The following is a 15,976-nucleotide window of genomic DNA, read 5'->3' on the forward strand; positions in this document are numbered from 1 at the left end:
ACCTGCGGGTGTCGACATCAAATGCATAAAGCACGTTGTAGCGCTTACGGTAGTTATAACCTCTACCCCTCATGGTGGCGCTGGGTTTGAGCCACCTGCGGGTGTCGACATCAAATGCATAAAGCACGTTGTTGCGCTGACGGTAGTTATACCCTCCCCAGATGTAGATGATATCTTCTATCAGCACAGCGCTGTGGCCCTCACGCCTGGAGGGACCCGCAATGTGGAATTTTCTTCCCGTTGTCACCGGGGTCAACTTCCTCCAGCATAAAGACACTGTGTTGAATACGTGGACATCAATCTGAGCTCCTCCATCTTTGAGCCCTCCACCTAAGGCGTACACCATGTGCTCCACTGCAACAGCAGCATAACCATGTATTTTTGATTCTCCAATCAGATGTACCGTCCAGGAGAACATCTCTCACACTGTAAATCACGTTGAACTTGTCAAACCCTTCTCTGAGACACAATAGAGTCCTAACTGTTATCTCCACACGGCAGCAGCTAACCTCTCAATGTTGGAGTCCTAATGTGCGCGTTATCGCTTATATTGGTTCAGTGGCACAAATGTCACGCAGAGTTTGGCCAATCCACTAAGTTCGGTTTGCCAATTAAGGAAGCCAATGACTGTTGATCTCCTACTATGGCAAATCTAATCCCCCGCGCTACACAGCAGTGTGACCAATCATTACTAATGCTTCAGGCAGCTAGATTTGTTGGTATAAAAGTTGTGTATTTGAATGGACCGGGTGACGACATTATGTGATGATGTCACATAAGCGAATTTTGATTTAGTTTTAGTCATAGCAATGGCCAAAACGCAAAACCTCCTATGTGCAAATGTCATGATTTTTGGATTTCACTGACGATGAGGACTATAGGCTATGCTGCACATGCTCAGTCTGTCTGCAAGATAGTCCCGCCCCTCATTTTGTCAGAAAAGTAATTTGACTAGTGCTAAAATGTTGAAGCGCAAAACCGCTTATCTGCACAAGAACTAGTTGAGCAGCAGACAGAGCTGAAACTTGGGAATTCTATGTTATGTAGACCGTCTAAATGTCTTTCAGTTTGTAGTAATCAATTATTTTCAGAATAAAAAAGTGTCTTCCACCCTTACTATTTAAGTATTTGTTAGTAACTGTCAAGTTAATTGCATTGCCTTGTTGATTGCTAATGATTAGTGTCAGGTGGTGAAACTTTTATCACACCAAGAGTGTGAGTTGATCAAAAATATGAATGGTAATACTGTATACTGTCGGGCCATTCTATGTCACACAAAAATAGCAGATCTACAAGCTCAAAACGCGTCGTCCTCCGACACGTTGATTGATTTATTTTTTGCAATTTTGTAATTGGAATCCTGAAAAGTAAAATTTTTATTTAATTTCAAATGCATTCAGTTATACTTATGTTAACTTTATGAACTTAAATACAAATACATTGGACATAAAAAAGACAATAGAATTTAATACTATCATTAAGCTACTACAATATACTGTAGTAGTAGTAATTAAAGCGGGTCGTGTTTGCAATTGTAACAGCTGAAATCAATAATATATCAGTATTCCGATATTAACCTGCGGGCCGCATTAAGTGAATGGGGGGCCGCATGTGGCCCCTGGGCTACCAGTTGCCCATGTATGCTATACATATACTGGATCAAATATCGTTGTCCAACCATTTAAAACAACTTTAACTATACTGTCCCTATTCTGGGGGGAATATAATGGGTGCTTGTAGAAAAAATTGATTGATGATGAAAATGATTTGGCATTTGGTGATAATTTCCGATCTGCAAGCTCACAACACAGTGCTGTGAGCTTGTAGATCAGATGTTTTCAGCGAAGATATTAGTGGGCTTAGTAGGGCTGGAAACTTTCTTCAGAAATGATATTCGAATATTGGTCTTAGATTTGGCAGGTATTCGAATATATTCAAATATTATTATTATTATTATGAAAGAATATATTTAAAAAATGTTTTAATGTTTTTTTGACAGGGTCAATACAAAAAACAATGTATCAAGTGCTCGGATCCAATAATACATTGATTTTTGTATTGTCCCTGCCAAATAAACATAAAAAAATTAATTAAAAAAATACATATTCGAATATACATATTTTCCCCATATTCGAGGAATATTCGAAATTCGAATATTAATTTACCAGCCCTAGGGCTTAGAGGGTTTAGGTTTAAGTTGTTAATAAGCATGTGGCTGACATGATGTTTCTTCCCTGACCTCCGCAGCCCGGTGCCTTCCATCTCGTGGAGGAGAGCTGATGGAAATCCACTCCCTGGCAAGATCAAAATCAACCACTCCAACGGAGTTCTGGAAATACCATATTTCCGCCCGGAGGATGCAGGGCTGTATGAATGTGTAGCCGAGAACTCCAGGGGAAAAAATGTTGCCAGAGGACAACTCATGTTCCAGAGTAAGAATCTTTAAGAACCTTTATTTATTTATTTATTTTATTCCATTCCTGAGTTGATGGCTGGTAATCCATTTCATGTGCCTGTGTATAGAATAGAATTCAATGTAATACAATTGAAATAAAAAGTTACTGTAGTAGTAGCATAGTAGTAGTATTTGGTGGACACGCTACATTAAGTACATACATTTATTTTATTGGTATTACAAGCATGAATCAGCAAAACGTATGTACTGGTTAGTTCCATGCTCTATACAATTGACTACATAATCAATTGTTAAAATAATGTTTTGCCTATAGTGTAAATCGGATTAATGATGTTTGATTTCCTGCATCTGATACAGTCGTGTGTAACTTCTGTGAAAGTTAAATGTCTATGTTGGTAAAGTGACTACTACTTCTAAACTCTGGAGAAAAACAAGCAGAAAAGTAATCTATTTTAGAAATTCCACAATCATAAATATTAGAAATGTTTACCAATAACTACTGGACATTAGTCAAGGGAAAGAACTGTGACTGTTTTCGTCATGTTTTTGGCTTAAAGATAGCAGAGTTAAAGTTCAGCAAAACAAATCCGGAACCTTCAATACATTTAGTCTTGGTTCTCCAATAACTTATACAAACCTGTTAGAAATTCATTCATACTTGGACTATGGTAGGCCATTATGGATTCTTACATGTTGTGGTCATCATTTATGAGATCATAATTATCACTCGATCAGAGTGCTTGAAAAATCATCAGGAGTTAAAGTGGAGCCAGCGTATGGAAATGTTACCCCCCCCCCCCCCCCCCCTCCGAATGTCACTTGAGTTTCTACTTTCTTGATCCCATAGCCCGGAGACAAATCGCCGCTTAAAATCACTACCAGTCCAACTACGATATTCACCATTAACGATTAAAGTTAAAAAGAAGCAAGCTAAACGATTGTTTTGGCTGCAATCTTTTTTTTTTTATGTTTATATTTATGTTTATTCAGCTTTCAGCATGTTCACAGATGTTTAAAAAGACAGGTGCCATTAAAAACACTGAATTATTTGTCTGATTACAATATAAAACTTCAAATCTAAAAAATGCAATTGCCTGTCTAAAAATCGAATAACCTAAAACACACATCTAAAATCCATTATCATTTAGGAGTCTGCACATGTATGGGATCGGTGATTTCTTGTATCTCTCAGTTCGGCATGCTAGACTGTCCAGGTCGTCGCCATTCCTTGTTTTGCGACCAGAGATCTCCTTCCTGAGGCGGGGTAGCCAGTTTCTGAAGTTGGACTTAAACAGCTTCCTGGCAAAGTCAAGACACAGTTGAGTGTGCCTCTCTGCTATAGGCTGCACAATGTGAGGTTGCGCAGAGCCTCTGTGTATCGCGAGTACCTCCGGCCAAGTATGATTTTGCAAGCCCGTTTCTGAACTCTTTCCAGTCTTTTAGTCTGGCCGACAGTCAAGGAACCGTGCCAGACTGGGACTGCATACTCCAGCACCGGCTGCACATAGCCTGTGTAGATCGAAACCAATTCAGGGTGTTTGGACCCCAATTGCCTACAGGCGACATAGGACAAAAAGCTTTCTATTGGCTGAGGTCAACATATGGTCCACCTGGCTGTCCCATTTCAAGTCAGCGTGAATGGTGACCCCCCAGAACCTCTACTGTGTCACAGACTTCTAGTATGTTTTGGTCAATGGAAAGGGTTGGCAAGGCCGGTTTTTGTCTCATGCCAGTGACATGTACAACTTTTGCAGTGTCATTTTGTGCTCGTTTGCCCAGATGTCAAGACCATTCAGGGTCTGTTGGAGGGTGCGAGGTACCGTGGGCCTCCACGACTGGGCCATAGTCATATCATCCACATATTTCCAGTGGTGTGGTCCATCCTGGAGGGCGCTGTTAATCAGTGCTAGGAAGACTAGGCCCTAATAAAGTCCCCTGTGCAACTCCACATGTGGGATATTCCCAATCAGACAGATGTCCCTGGTAGCTCACTTTTTGCTGCCGATCAGTCATGAAGCTGCAAATCCATGGAATCAGACCTGAGGCTCAGAGACTGAGCCTGAAACATCACTGGCCCTATACACAAAGTCCATTGGCTGACAAACTGCATGGGGTCTAGGTTTGCCGTGATGTCATAAAGAATCCAGTTCCCAGCAAAATGTTCACATATTTGAGAGTTGAGCTGTTAACTCAATAGGTGCCAGAGGTTTATTAAAACAGGGTACATCTAGTGCCAGCGATCGCACCGTTTACGCTGCGCTGTTTAGAGCTGTAGAATCGACGACGAGCACCCAGATGTAAACAATAGATGCGTGTACGACGATGGATGGTCCTGGCTAACGCCTGGAACAACAACATCTCACGTGAGTCGTCATTGCGGAGAGAACAGAGGTTCAAGTGACTGGGACACCGTGACAAATTTTACATTGATTGGATTGGCAATTGTCACAAAGTCCTGGGGGTTAATTCCTGGGACATCAATTCGGGGCTCCATCATTGGAAAGGTATAAGCAATGATAAGCTCATGGGAGAAGTATTTACTTCATTCTTAAAATATACGGTCTTCCACCTTTGCCGTTTTTGTGTTTTCCAATTATTTTTATGAACAGAATAAAATGTTTTATGGTCATTATTCGCCAGGAGCCTGGCTGGCTTGACTCCAGGCTTAACACTCTTAATATAAGGATTTTCTGAAACGTCTATGGAGAAATTAATGGGATTTCTATTGCAGCATACAGTATGCTGCAATAAAGGTTTCTTTGTTTTACATGTCTCAAAAAGTGCCTATAGCGTTTTTACCTATGCTGCAATAAAGGTTTCTTAGTTTTACGTCTCTCTCCTCCTGATGATTTGTGGAGTGCTGGGATTTCCTTTTTGTTTCTTCAATAAAGATATTTATAGATTACCTGGGTGCCATTGACTGAGGTTGGATACCGAGGGTAACAACAAATGCCATTCGATAATATGTTTACTGCTGTACATAACCATAGATTATTTATTAACAAAACAGCAAAGAGAAAATTCACTTTAATTAATATATTAATATTACTGCCAGTGAGGAACTGCCCTGGCAAACAAAACCACTGTGATTTCCCTACAGTCTGGGGAGGGAGTTGAGTGAAAACACGACAGTTGTTGATGACATATAGCCTCAGGGTTATGCAGCCATTCTGTAAACCAGGGGTTTTCAACTGATTTTGACCCAGGGACCACCACTATTGTGCGTGGTGGGTCCATCATAGACCCACCCCACATTCCGATATTGTCCAACTCCTAATTTCCGATACCGATATCAACCGATACCGATATATGCGGTTATATATGCGTTTTTTCACCAAAAGTCAACTAATTGTCAGGAAACAACATCACATATCTAATCAAATAAAATAGCTATAATACCAATATAATATCTAATAAAATACAGTGATTTTTTTTCTTTTCAATGAAGTGAGTCCTATGACTCACTGGTGAGTCCCACTAATCTTAGATTAGATGTTGGCCTATTTGACAGTGCGGAAGCATAATTGCTTTGATGCCTATAACATTAACGAGCGTCAACGAGTCAGCTGGACACAGACACTCACACCTGCCCTCTGCAGTGCTCTAATTTGAAAGTGACGGGAGTCTGTCTCATTTCTCTGCAAAAGCCCTTGAATATGATTAAGGATTACTGTGATTAGGGTAAGCTCACATTTCATATCACACACAGTCACACACCATACAGTAAGAACTCCTGTAACTTATTAAAAGTAATTAAAAAAAAGTGATGCATGGCCAGGGACCGCGGACCACCGGTTGAAAACCCCTGCTGTAAACCATCGAATGTCACTGTGTTGTCTGCTGTGTTTTGGTTCCTTTGCACCAGGTTAAACTCCAGTGTCTCCTCAGCTACAGTGGTAGTTCTAGCAAGTTTTCCATTGGGTGGCAAAGGGGGTGCCAGGATGCTTTGGCAGGGTGGCGTGGCGTGGGGATAGGTGGGGGGTCTGGGAAATTGAGTTTCAGAGAATTAATTTCCTGCATAATTCATAAAAAAAACCTGGGGCTATTTTATTTCTGGGTAAAAGCTATTATTTAACCACTGAAACCCTTACTTAGCAAAACAGACCAGAGTTGGCTCTGTACTTGGTTTCCTTCTACACAAATCTCATAGCCAGAAATAGCCGATCTATAAGCTCACACCGCGTTACAACGTGGCGTGTTGTGAGCTTGTAGATTGCCTATTTCTGGAAAATCTTCTCCAGAAGAGCGGGCACTTGGGTTCAAGTGGTTAAGATATCTTTGCAAATAATTGTATTAAGCATATTTATTAACAGTGAAATTGACTTCATGATACACGTCCAATAAAACTGGTTCTGAGCTATGGATGGAATTTATTGATGGAAATACATCTAAGAATAAGCACATTCAATAAAAAAGTGGAATTACTGCAGGCTTTAATACTGCATATAATTCAATCCAATGGGGTTATCAACAAATGCTTGTATTTACATCCCCACCCAGCTTTTCCCCTTTCATGTCAACACGCGCACACACACACACACACACACACACACACACACACACACACACACACACACACACACACACACACACACACACACACACACACAGTGATGTAAAGTACATTTACTTAAGTAGGCTACTGTACTTAAATGCAATTTTGAGGTACTTTTACTTTACTGGAGTATTTCCAATTTTCAATACTTTGTCTTCTACTCCACTACAATCTCAGAGGCAAATATTGTACTTTTCTCCACTACAATTATTTGAAAACGTTTAGCTACTAGTTACTTATAGATTTTTATTATTACTACAAAACATACATTAACCACTTCAGCCCTATATACATTTCGGCCATTTGAAAATAGCCGATCTTTGTAGATCTGCTATTTTCAAAAGATTTTTATTCATTTGAAAACTTATGAAATGGGACATTCTGCATAATGAGTACTTATACTTTTGTACTTAAAGTATATTTGGATACCAACACTTTTTTTTACTTTTTTACTTGTAACAGAGTATTTCTACATTGCAGTATTAATACTTTTACTTAAATAAAAAAAAATTACTTTTTCCACCACTGACTGCACACACACAAACACAAACATACATCCGGTCCTGACCTCCCTGGAGCCCTAAGCTAAATTGTGCTAAGCGGCCGTCCTAGCTGACCTGTGAGCCATGTAAACCATTTGCCACACAGTCACACCTGGCTGAGTCTGAGTCTGTGCTTGTACCGGCTGATGACCCAGCACTCCTCTACTGACAAACCTAACCTGTTAAGACCGGGAACGCATCTGTGTGTCATTTTTAGATTTCTTTGGCTATTCAAAAATAGCAGATATACAAGCTCATAGCGCGGCACCGAGTGCCGCGCCATGAGCTTGTATATCTGCTATTTTTGAAAAATCGTGAACATTTGTGGCAAAATCTTGGATTATATATTTTTTTTAAGCGAACATTTGTAAAATATTTAGTTCCAGGAACCCCCAGAAGCAAAGATTTGAGTTGCAAATGTCTGCCAAAAAAAAAAAATATATATATTTGCACAACTTTTCATAATTTTTCAAAAAAGATCTACAAGCTCATAGCGTGGCACTCGGTGCCGCTCTATGAGCTTGTATATCTGCATTTTTTGAATAGCCCAACGAAATCTAAAAATGACACACAGATGCGTTCCCGGTCTTAAAGAGTTAAGCAAAGCACCAATACATTATAGATTAGGTTATTATTTTATCAGCTGCATCAGGCCCATTAAAACGCCCCAGACTTCATTTTATATCAACTACATTTTCAAATATAAAACACTATTTATTCTACACTTGAATGTTATTATTTTCACTGAGAGATGTGCATCCATAATGCCCGGCGAATCATCATTTTAAATTCGAAATTTAAATCAATAGTCATTTTAAATCCATTGCTTTCCATCTCCAACCAAACCTTGACTGAGAGACATAGATAATCATTGCCTCCTTTCAAAATGATGTGCGCCTGTGAGTAGTGCCATCCTTCCCATTATTGTCCGGACTGGTCCCCCGTCCCCACAGAGGTTGCTTGTTAGTTTCATATCATGCCAGCACATATGGACACGTCCCTGGAAGTGGCTGGCAAGCAAGCGAGTCACAGATAGACCAACAGACACACTGCCCACTGTGCCCAGCTCAGTTAAGTAAGACCAGATCAGACTAGAAAGAGATGCACTGCAAGCTGGCACATCAACATAATATTACTGTTATTTGCTGACATCAAACTTGGAGAGGAGCAAACACAAGTTTACGTGATTGCTGTTCCTACAAATACAGTGCACTCTCATGGTGTTTTTCTTTTCTTTTATTTCCATTACCAGATGATAGTTCCACTTCACCCTCTCATGAAAGTAAACATTGACACCTGCTTTGACTTGAGGGGGAGGGCGTAATTAACTACGCAACTTGCATAGGGAGTGTACTGAATTAGACTGCCTGGCTCTAGTTGTGTCCATCACGGACACAACCTTTATTTTATATGTTGAGGGTACAAAAATTGCGGCGATTTACAGAGCCTTTTGAAGAAATCATGAATTTTCAACACAATTTATTGTCTTAACCCATTAAGACCTGGAACGCATCTGTGTCACTTTTTGATTTGAGTTCGAAACCATTATTTTACACTTTGGCTATTCAAAAATAGCAGATCTACAAGCTCATAGCGCGGCACCGAGTGCCGCGCTATGAGCTTGTAGATCTGCTATTTTTTTTAAATCTCAAAAATGTGTGCAAAATCTTTGAATATATATTTTTTAAAGCGAAAATTTGTAACTCAAATCTTTGCTTCTGGGGGTCCCTGGAACAACATATTTTGAGATGGGGGTCCGCGGCCAAATACATATCATTGTGGGGGTCCTTGATGGGTTAAGTTTATAATAATACATCTGAAATCGGGGTTGCATTTGGGGTAGTACTTAGTTCTCTTGTAAAACGGCTCACGCATCTAACTGCTATGTGTTTGCCCATTGTTTTATTTATCGAATACATTTCACAGATCAATATCTTTATCTACTGAACGAATGCCCCGGTGGTAATCTATACATATTACCTGAATAATGTTTTATCTGTTCCATCCTACAGATGTTGAACATCTGCAATGGGTCCAGACACTGAAAGATGCACATATGACTATTGAGGCTAATCTGCATTGGGAATGTAGAGCCCGTGGTAAGCCTAAGCCGACATACAGATGGCTAAAGAATGGCCAGCCACTCGCAACAGAGGCAAGTCAACTTAACTGACATTGAGACAATATCCTGTCAAGTCTAGAGTTTCCTGTAATAAATAGCCACTGTACTGTACCTGTCTGAAGACATTTTCATCTCGAATCAAAAACACGACATGAAATGTGACCTGCTTGGCCGTTGCTTAAGCTTGTATGCCTGTTTTATCTGATTGTGATATTAAGGCCTCTGATGTGTAATATCAAGGCCTCAAGTTAGCTTATAAAGATCACCAGCACTCAGTTTAAAGTCCTTTTAGGATCTCTTATTTATTAACCAGTTAAACACCCTCTATTCTTAGTAAAAACGGACCTGAGTTAGAGCGGAATTAGATCGCTTTTTTTTGTACACCAAATATCCTCTCTCTACAAGGTCACAACGTGTTTTGTAGAGAGAGGATATTTGGTGTACCAAAAAAAGCGATATTTTTGATATTTGATATTTGGCCTGTAGATCTGCTATTTTTGTGTGGTTAATGATGACCCAGCAGCAGCAATAAACAAACGTTTCGGCCCATGGCCTTCTTCAATGTGATTGCCATTATAGCGTAAAATTAAGGCCTATAATGCTACGTACTTACTGCAGATAGCCTATTGTATTGGAAACATTGTGAAATCAAGAAAATCCCGAACTGGTACAGGTCATAGACGTTAAGACAGTTTTGATAATTAACCAAACCAACATCATCTGATTTATTTATTATTTATTATCAAAATAAACTGGCACATACTCTGGTAAACAATAAATAAAATAGTTTGATATACAAAATAAAATGTTAATGTTAATGTTAGATTATTTATATTGACATTGAATCCTTGCAAATACTTGAAGCAATTCGAAGGCGTCATCAAACATGAATCAAAATTGTAATATTTGCAGGGAAGGGTGCACGTGGAAGATGGGAGATTGGCCATATCCAGCATCGGTCTGACAGATTCCAGCATGTATCAATGCCTCGCAGAGAATGAACATGGATCCATCTATGCCAGCGCCGAGCTCAAGGTTGTGGGTAAGCGGTTTGTTTGCTTTGCATGGTTTACAAAGAAATGAACCACAACAGACAAGGCCATCATCCTGTACACACCCGTCATGCTCAGTGTTGCCAGATTCTGTGAGAGAAACAAGCAACCAGGGCTAGGAAAACCAGCCCAAATGAAGCGACTATGGGCCACGTGAGCACTTTAACATATACATCAGCTATTTGAAAATAGCAGATCTACAAGCTCACAACGCGTCGCGATGCGACGTGTTGTGAGCTTGTAGATCGGCTATTTTCAAATAAAATCTAGCGGGCAAATTATAATAAGCAGATCTGGCAACCCTGATCATGCTGCCAATGGAATGAAAACACTTGACAGAACTGTTACAATGAACACGAAATAGGTTAGAAGCCTCATCGAGCCATGGTCACAGTTTTAATTTACACGGTCGTTCCATGTAATAGACAGGTCAGTGGTGTGCTGATGATTTTCTTCTTATTTTTGTCCTAATTGCCAGTGATGTGTCTGGCATTTTGGCTTGATGCATAATCGCTGCCCCTCCACAAAGCAAAGCATTAAAGGAATAGTTCACCCCAAAAATTACTTTTTTTCTATCAATTAGTCACCGGAGGGAGACTTGAATTCATGGATATTTGTTTTGTTTTTGTCGCATTCCTAAGCCAATAATTTGATGACCGGCGGACCGGTAGGCAGCGGTTCCGGTAGGAGACACAAAGGAGACTCTTTGTGTCTCCTACGGGAACCGCTGCACCGTCATCAAATTATTGGCTTAGGGATGCGAAAAAAAAGAAGAAAAAAATCCATGAATTCGAGTCTCCATGGGGGTGACTTATCGATAGAAAAAAAAAGTCATTTTGGGGTTGAACTATCCCTTTAATTATGCCTTATGGGTATGTTTCTCAGCCTCCCAGCCGGACTTCAGCAGAAGCCCCGTAAAGAAGTCCACTCTGATCCAGCGGGGGGGCGAGGTGGTCATGGAATGCCGTCCCCACGCGTCCCCCAGGGCCACCGTCTCCTGGCGGAGGGGAGGCGAACTCCTGAAGGACGGCAAGAGGTAGGGTACAGTATTGTATGCCTCGCTGCTCGTGCCTTTGATAGGCTTTGGTTAAAGGGCCTTCCTTTTGTATTTATGCTTATCTCTGGGGCTCATTGTTATTTATGGATCCCCTCAAGGGTATGTTGGATGTCATTGTTGTATAAAGTGCCCCCTGTTGGCCTAAGTTTAGATGGATTTCTAAGAAAAGCACAATGTTACATGGACGCAGAAGATTTAATCTTAGTACATTCACACAGCTGGATATAACATTAACGCTACATTCACACGAATTACAAGACGGTCCACCTGTCTTACTCTATATATGGAAGATATACGATGAGGAAGGAAACTTGTAGCGCTGCATCTCATCTTGTATAGTTCCCCTAGTTCTTCAGGCCAGTCAAAGAGCTGGATGCAGAACAGATAGATCCAGCGGAGACATTTCTGTCTGCAGAAACTTCAGCTCTTCCGTGAGGCATGGATCTGACAGTTCCCCTGAGTCAACATCGTGAGGCTACGATATATGACAGACCACTCATTAGGATTTAAGGCCTAATCTCAGGCAGCAGCTGTGCGCTGCTTGTCTGTGAGTTTCCCTATGCCGTGTTGGCATGCCTGGCCATGCAAGAAGAAGTAATAGTTCAAGTTCACTACAAAAACAAGTCACTTCATGTGTGTATAGCGAAAGAGGAGGGGGAGTAATTGAAGCCACGCTTCACCCTGTTTCGTGGGTAACATTGTGTGTGGGTTCAGGCAAGCTAGCTGCCTGGGGAGAGAAAAACAGTATAGGCGATGCTTGGCTGTGTCACTGCAGGCATCCATATCTCAGGTGCAAGCTCGCAAGCTGAGAGCGGCAAAATGTCTGCAGAGAAAATCAACAGTAAACCTCAGACTTTCAAGATAAACAAGGCAATAAACAGAAACTTCCATTTTTGCCCGCAATTAGAAAGGGAACGCACCTTGCTAGCTCGAGGCCAGTTCTGCCCTGTTGAGTGTCCCTGTACACGATGCTCCAAGACTCCTCAGGTTCCCTCCATTTAACCCCTTAAGACCGGGGACTCGTCTGTGTAATTTTAAGATTTATTTGGCTATTCAAAAAATAGCAGATATACAAGCTCATATCGCGGCACCGAGTGCCGCGATATAAGCTTGTAGATCTGCTATTTTTTTTTTTATCGTGAAAAATATGTACAATGCGTGTTTGCTATAATATCAGTGGTTCTCAAAAATGATATGTATTTGGCCGTGGACCCCCCCCCCCCATCTCAAAATATTTTGTTCCAGGGACCCCCCAGAAGTTGTAACAGAGTTAAAAATGTTCGCTTTAAAAAATATATACAATATTCAAAGATTTGCACACATTGTCACGATTTTTCAAAAATAGCAGATCTACAAGCTCATAGCGCGGCACTCGGTGCCGCGCTATGAGCTTGTATATCAGCTATTTTTGAATAGCCAAAGAAATCTTCAAATGACGCAGGTGCGTTCCCGGTCTTAATGGGTTAAAGAGCTTGAAGTAGGTCACTGGAAATTAGGGAGCCGCAGCACCTGTGATTTTACTCCCATGTGCAGAGAAGATCAAGTGGGGTAGCACCCGCTATCAATCACCCTCCCCGGTGGACCATGCTGAGAGAATAGCTATTGTCCCTGATGCTGGCATTGTGTAGTTCCCTCATCCCAGTGGGGTAATGTTGGGGAATTGGGGTGCCGGAATGCATGCGTCCGTGCGTGCGTCCGTGCGCACACGCATGCTTGCTTGCGTGTGTTTGTGTGAGTGTCTTTGTGTTTGTGCATTCACACCCGTGCAAGGAAATGAACTAAATATTGCTAATTGATTTTTTTTGTGCAAATAATGGTCTTAAAGTCATACTGCAACCTTTTCAGTTAAACAAAACATTGTAGTTTAGACATTTATTATTATTAGAATTACTCTAATTACTATTATTACATTGTCCAGGCATTCATAAGAGAATGCCTGGACAATACATTTTAGTTATCAGCATCAAACTCCTGCTGTCCATCGTGATGTTGTTCACAACAGAAAATACTAGTTCAACTGTGCAAGTTGTATATGGTATGCACGATGGTGAGCAATATCTTTAACCACTTTCAACCTGGTTTCCCTATTTTAGGCATGTCATTATTATACTGTAGGCAAAATCATTTCAAACATTGCAAAAATGTCGAAATAAAAAATAAAATTGCTATTTTCGCTTTTTGTCGTGACGTACTGTATATAGGGCCATAAGTGGTTAATCAAGCAGCAAGAAAACTTCTCTCTTGATTTATTTAGCTTTAAGAAAACAAACAGCTCTGTTGGGTTAAAGCTAAATTAAACTTGGCTAAAGGTTTGGGTTGTGTAGTTACCTTTCCATGATGTAAGTACAAATATTGGCAAAATTAGATATCTCAATAGTTTCTCTGTAGATAAAAAGCTCTGTTGATAATCCAAAATAGTCTCCCCCAGTCTCCCCCCAAGGGGATTCTGCGTGTACAAAATTACAGAACCCGGTTCAGCATTGGTTGGAAAAAAACTAAAGTGTGTTGATTTTACTTTTTTAATTAGATAGAAGATTTGGAAGGTATGCTATGACCGAATCACCTTGTCTGTTATTGTGCATGCAAGAATGACTAGTATCTTTATCAAACAAGACAAAAAAATAAAAAATAAAACGATGAACCAGGTTTTGTCATTTAATACATTGTCAAAATCCACTTTGCTCACGTTCATTTATATGCTAAGAATGTCACTTTGAGACCTGTTTCACCATGGAATATAGGACTAACCCATCGGGAGAATATATTGTATAAACAACGTATTTATTTTTCAGCGGAGCAACTATTAACCAAAGTTAAATTGTGCCAAACAATGTTCTTCAAGGGAATTGCTCTCCAACAGACCTACTGTTGTTTGTGTTTTTGTCTCCGCCAGGCCGAAAGGCATGGCGAGAGAGTATGTTTTACCCTCCGTCCGTCCGTCCGTGTGTGTGTCCGTCCGTCCGTGTGTCCTGTCCGTGTGTTAGCAGCTAATCTCTGGCACCGTTGGCCCGGTCGCTGCGAAACTGTGCACACACACTCCCTGGATGCCAATTCAGAACCTCTGCCTCAAATTTTTCACATGGGCCTGTTATAGCGCCACCTTTTTTTACATTACTCCTACAGATTTTATCCAAACGTCATGCAAATCGGTACACAGTATCTCTATAGTCATGTGATCAACACGGATCTGTCCCATATTCCATCCTCATTGGCTAAGGTTGGCTTCCAAAATTTGCAGGATTGGTCCGTTTTGAACAAAATGCCTCAAATCATGAACGCAGCTTGCGATTTCCGTGTAATTTCACAAACACATTCCCACTAGGCCAAGGAAGAAATGCCACCCTTTTTCACATTGGCCTGTTATAGCGCCACCAGCAGGTCTAATTTAGCAAAACACATTTTTGGAACAAAATGCCTCAAATCATGAATGCAGTGTCCGATTGCCGTGAACGACCTAAGAATAAATGGCATCCTTTTCACATTGGCCTGTTATAGCGCCACCAGGAGGCCACAATAACCTACCTGACCTAGCGGAGACCTGTGCTCCGAGGAGCACTTTTTCTAGTTTTATTATCTTTTTTACCTATTTACTGTACCATTTTAATCGGGTGTTCTATGATAAGAGAAATATGTGTGAATAATAAATCACAAAATAATATCAATAATGTTCACTGGTAAAGTTTGTGTTGGCCATGTTTGTGTAGTGTGGCCTGAGATCTTAATAACTTGTCTGTGACCTCATCGTAACGCTGTCATTCTCATTCTCAAACACTATTTTACCAAAAAACCATAGGGTGCCCTACTGTACCTTAAAGTCTGTCAATTGAAGAGGATTGTGTGCATCCTCACTTGACTTGAAACTTGTCATTATAGACTTGAGACTTAACTTGATACTTGTGCCAAAAGACTTCAAAGCAGCTCTGGTAAATAGAAATATTTAATAGTCAAATTTTCCCCAACAGCCATCCATCATAGTCAAACGCCCAGATGTTATTTTTCTCTCAGTACACCAGTGTTTGCACTGTGTGTGTTCAACTGCAACGCTGAAAACGCTTCGAAGACAGCAATATTTCTTCATAACACGTTACAAATAGAGCCCAGTCAGATGCATTAGGACTAGCCATTATGATTGGGCATTAGCTATAACTTTATAGGATAATAAACAATAACCTCGATGCTGAAAAGGATTGACGTGCATAAGCAGTTATTGGGCGCTGTGCAAATTGTGTGCA

The 15,976-nt window shown here is 40.6% G+C and overlaps 1 protein-coding gene across 1 annotated transcript in view; it reads left to right on the forward strand.

Annotated features, from left to right (window-relative positions):
* cntn6 (contactin 6) overlaps positions 1-15,976 on the forward strand; it is a gene marked incomplete at both ends in the record, with an annotated part of 61,999 nt that overhangs the window by 17,344 nt on the left and 28,679 nt on the right. The window contains 4 exons of the mRNA XM_080423464.1: positions 2,248-2,432; positions 9,526-9,668; positions 10,548-10,677; positions 11,573-11,723. Of these exons, the coding sequence (XP_080279590.1) occupies positions 2,248-2,432; positions 9,526-9,668; positions 10,548-10,677; positions 11,573-11,723 (609 nt within the window). The remainder of the gene's footprint in view (positions 1-2,247; positions 2,433-9,525; positions 9,669-10,547; positions 10,678-11,572; positions 11,724-15,976) is intronic.

The sequence above is a fragment of the Gymnoscopelus braueri genome, assembly GCF_963280865.1.
Source record: "Gymnoscopelus braueri genome assembly, chromosome: 3".
Taxonomy (NCBI): domain Eukaryota; kingdom Metazoa; phylum Chordata; class Actinopteri; order Myctophiformes; family Myctophidae; genus Gymnoscopelus; species Gymnoscopelus braueri.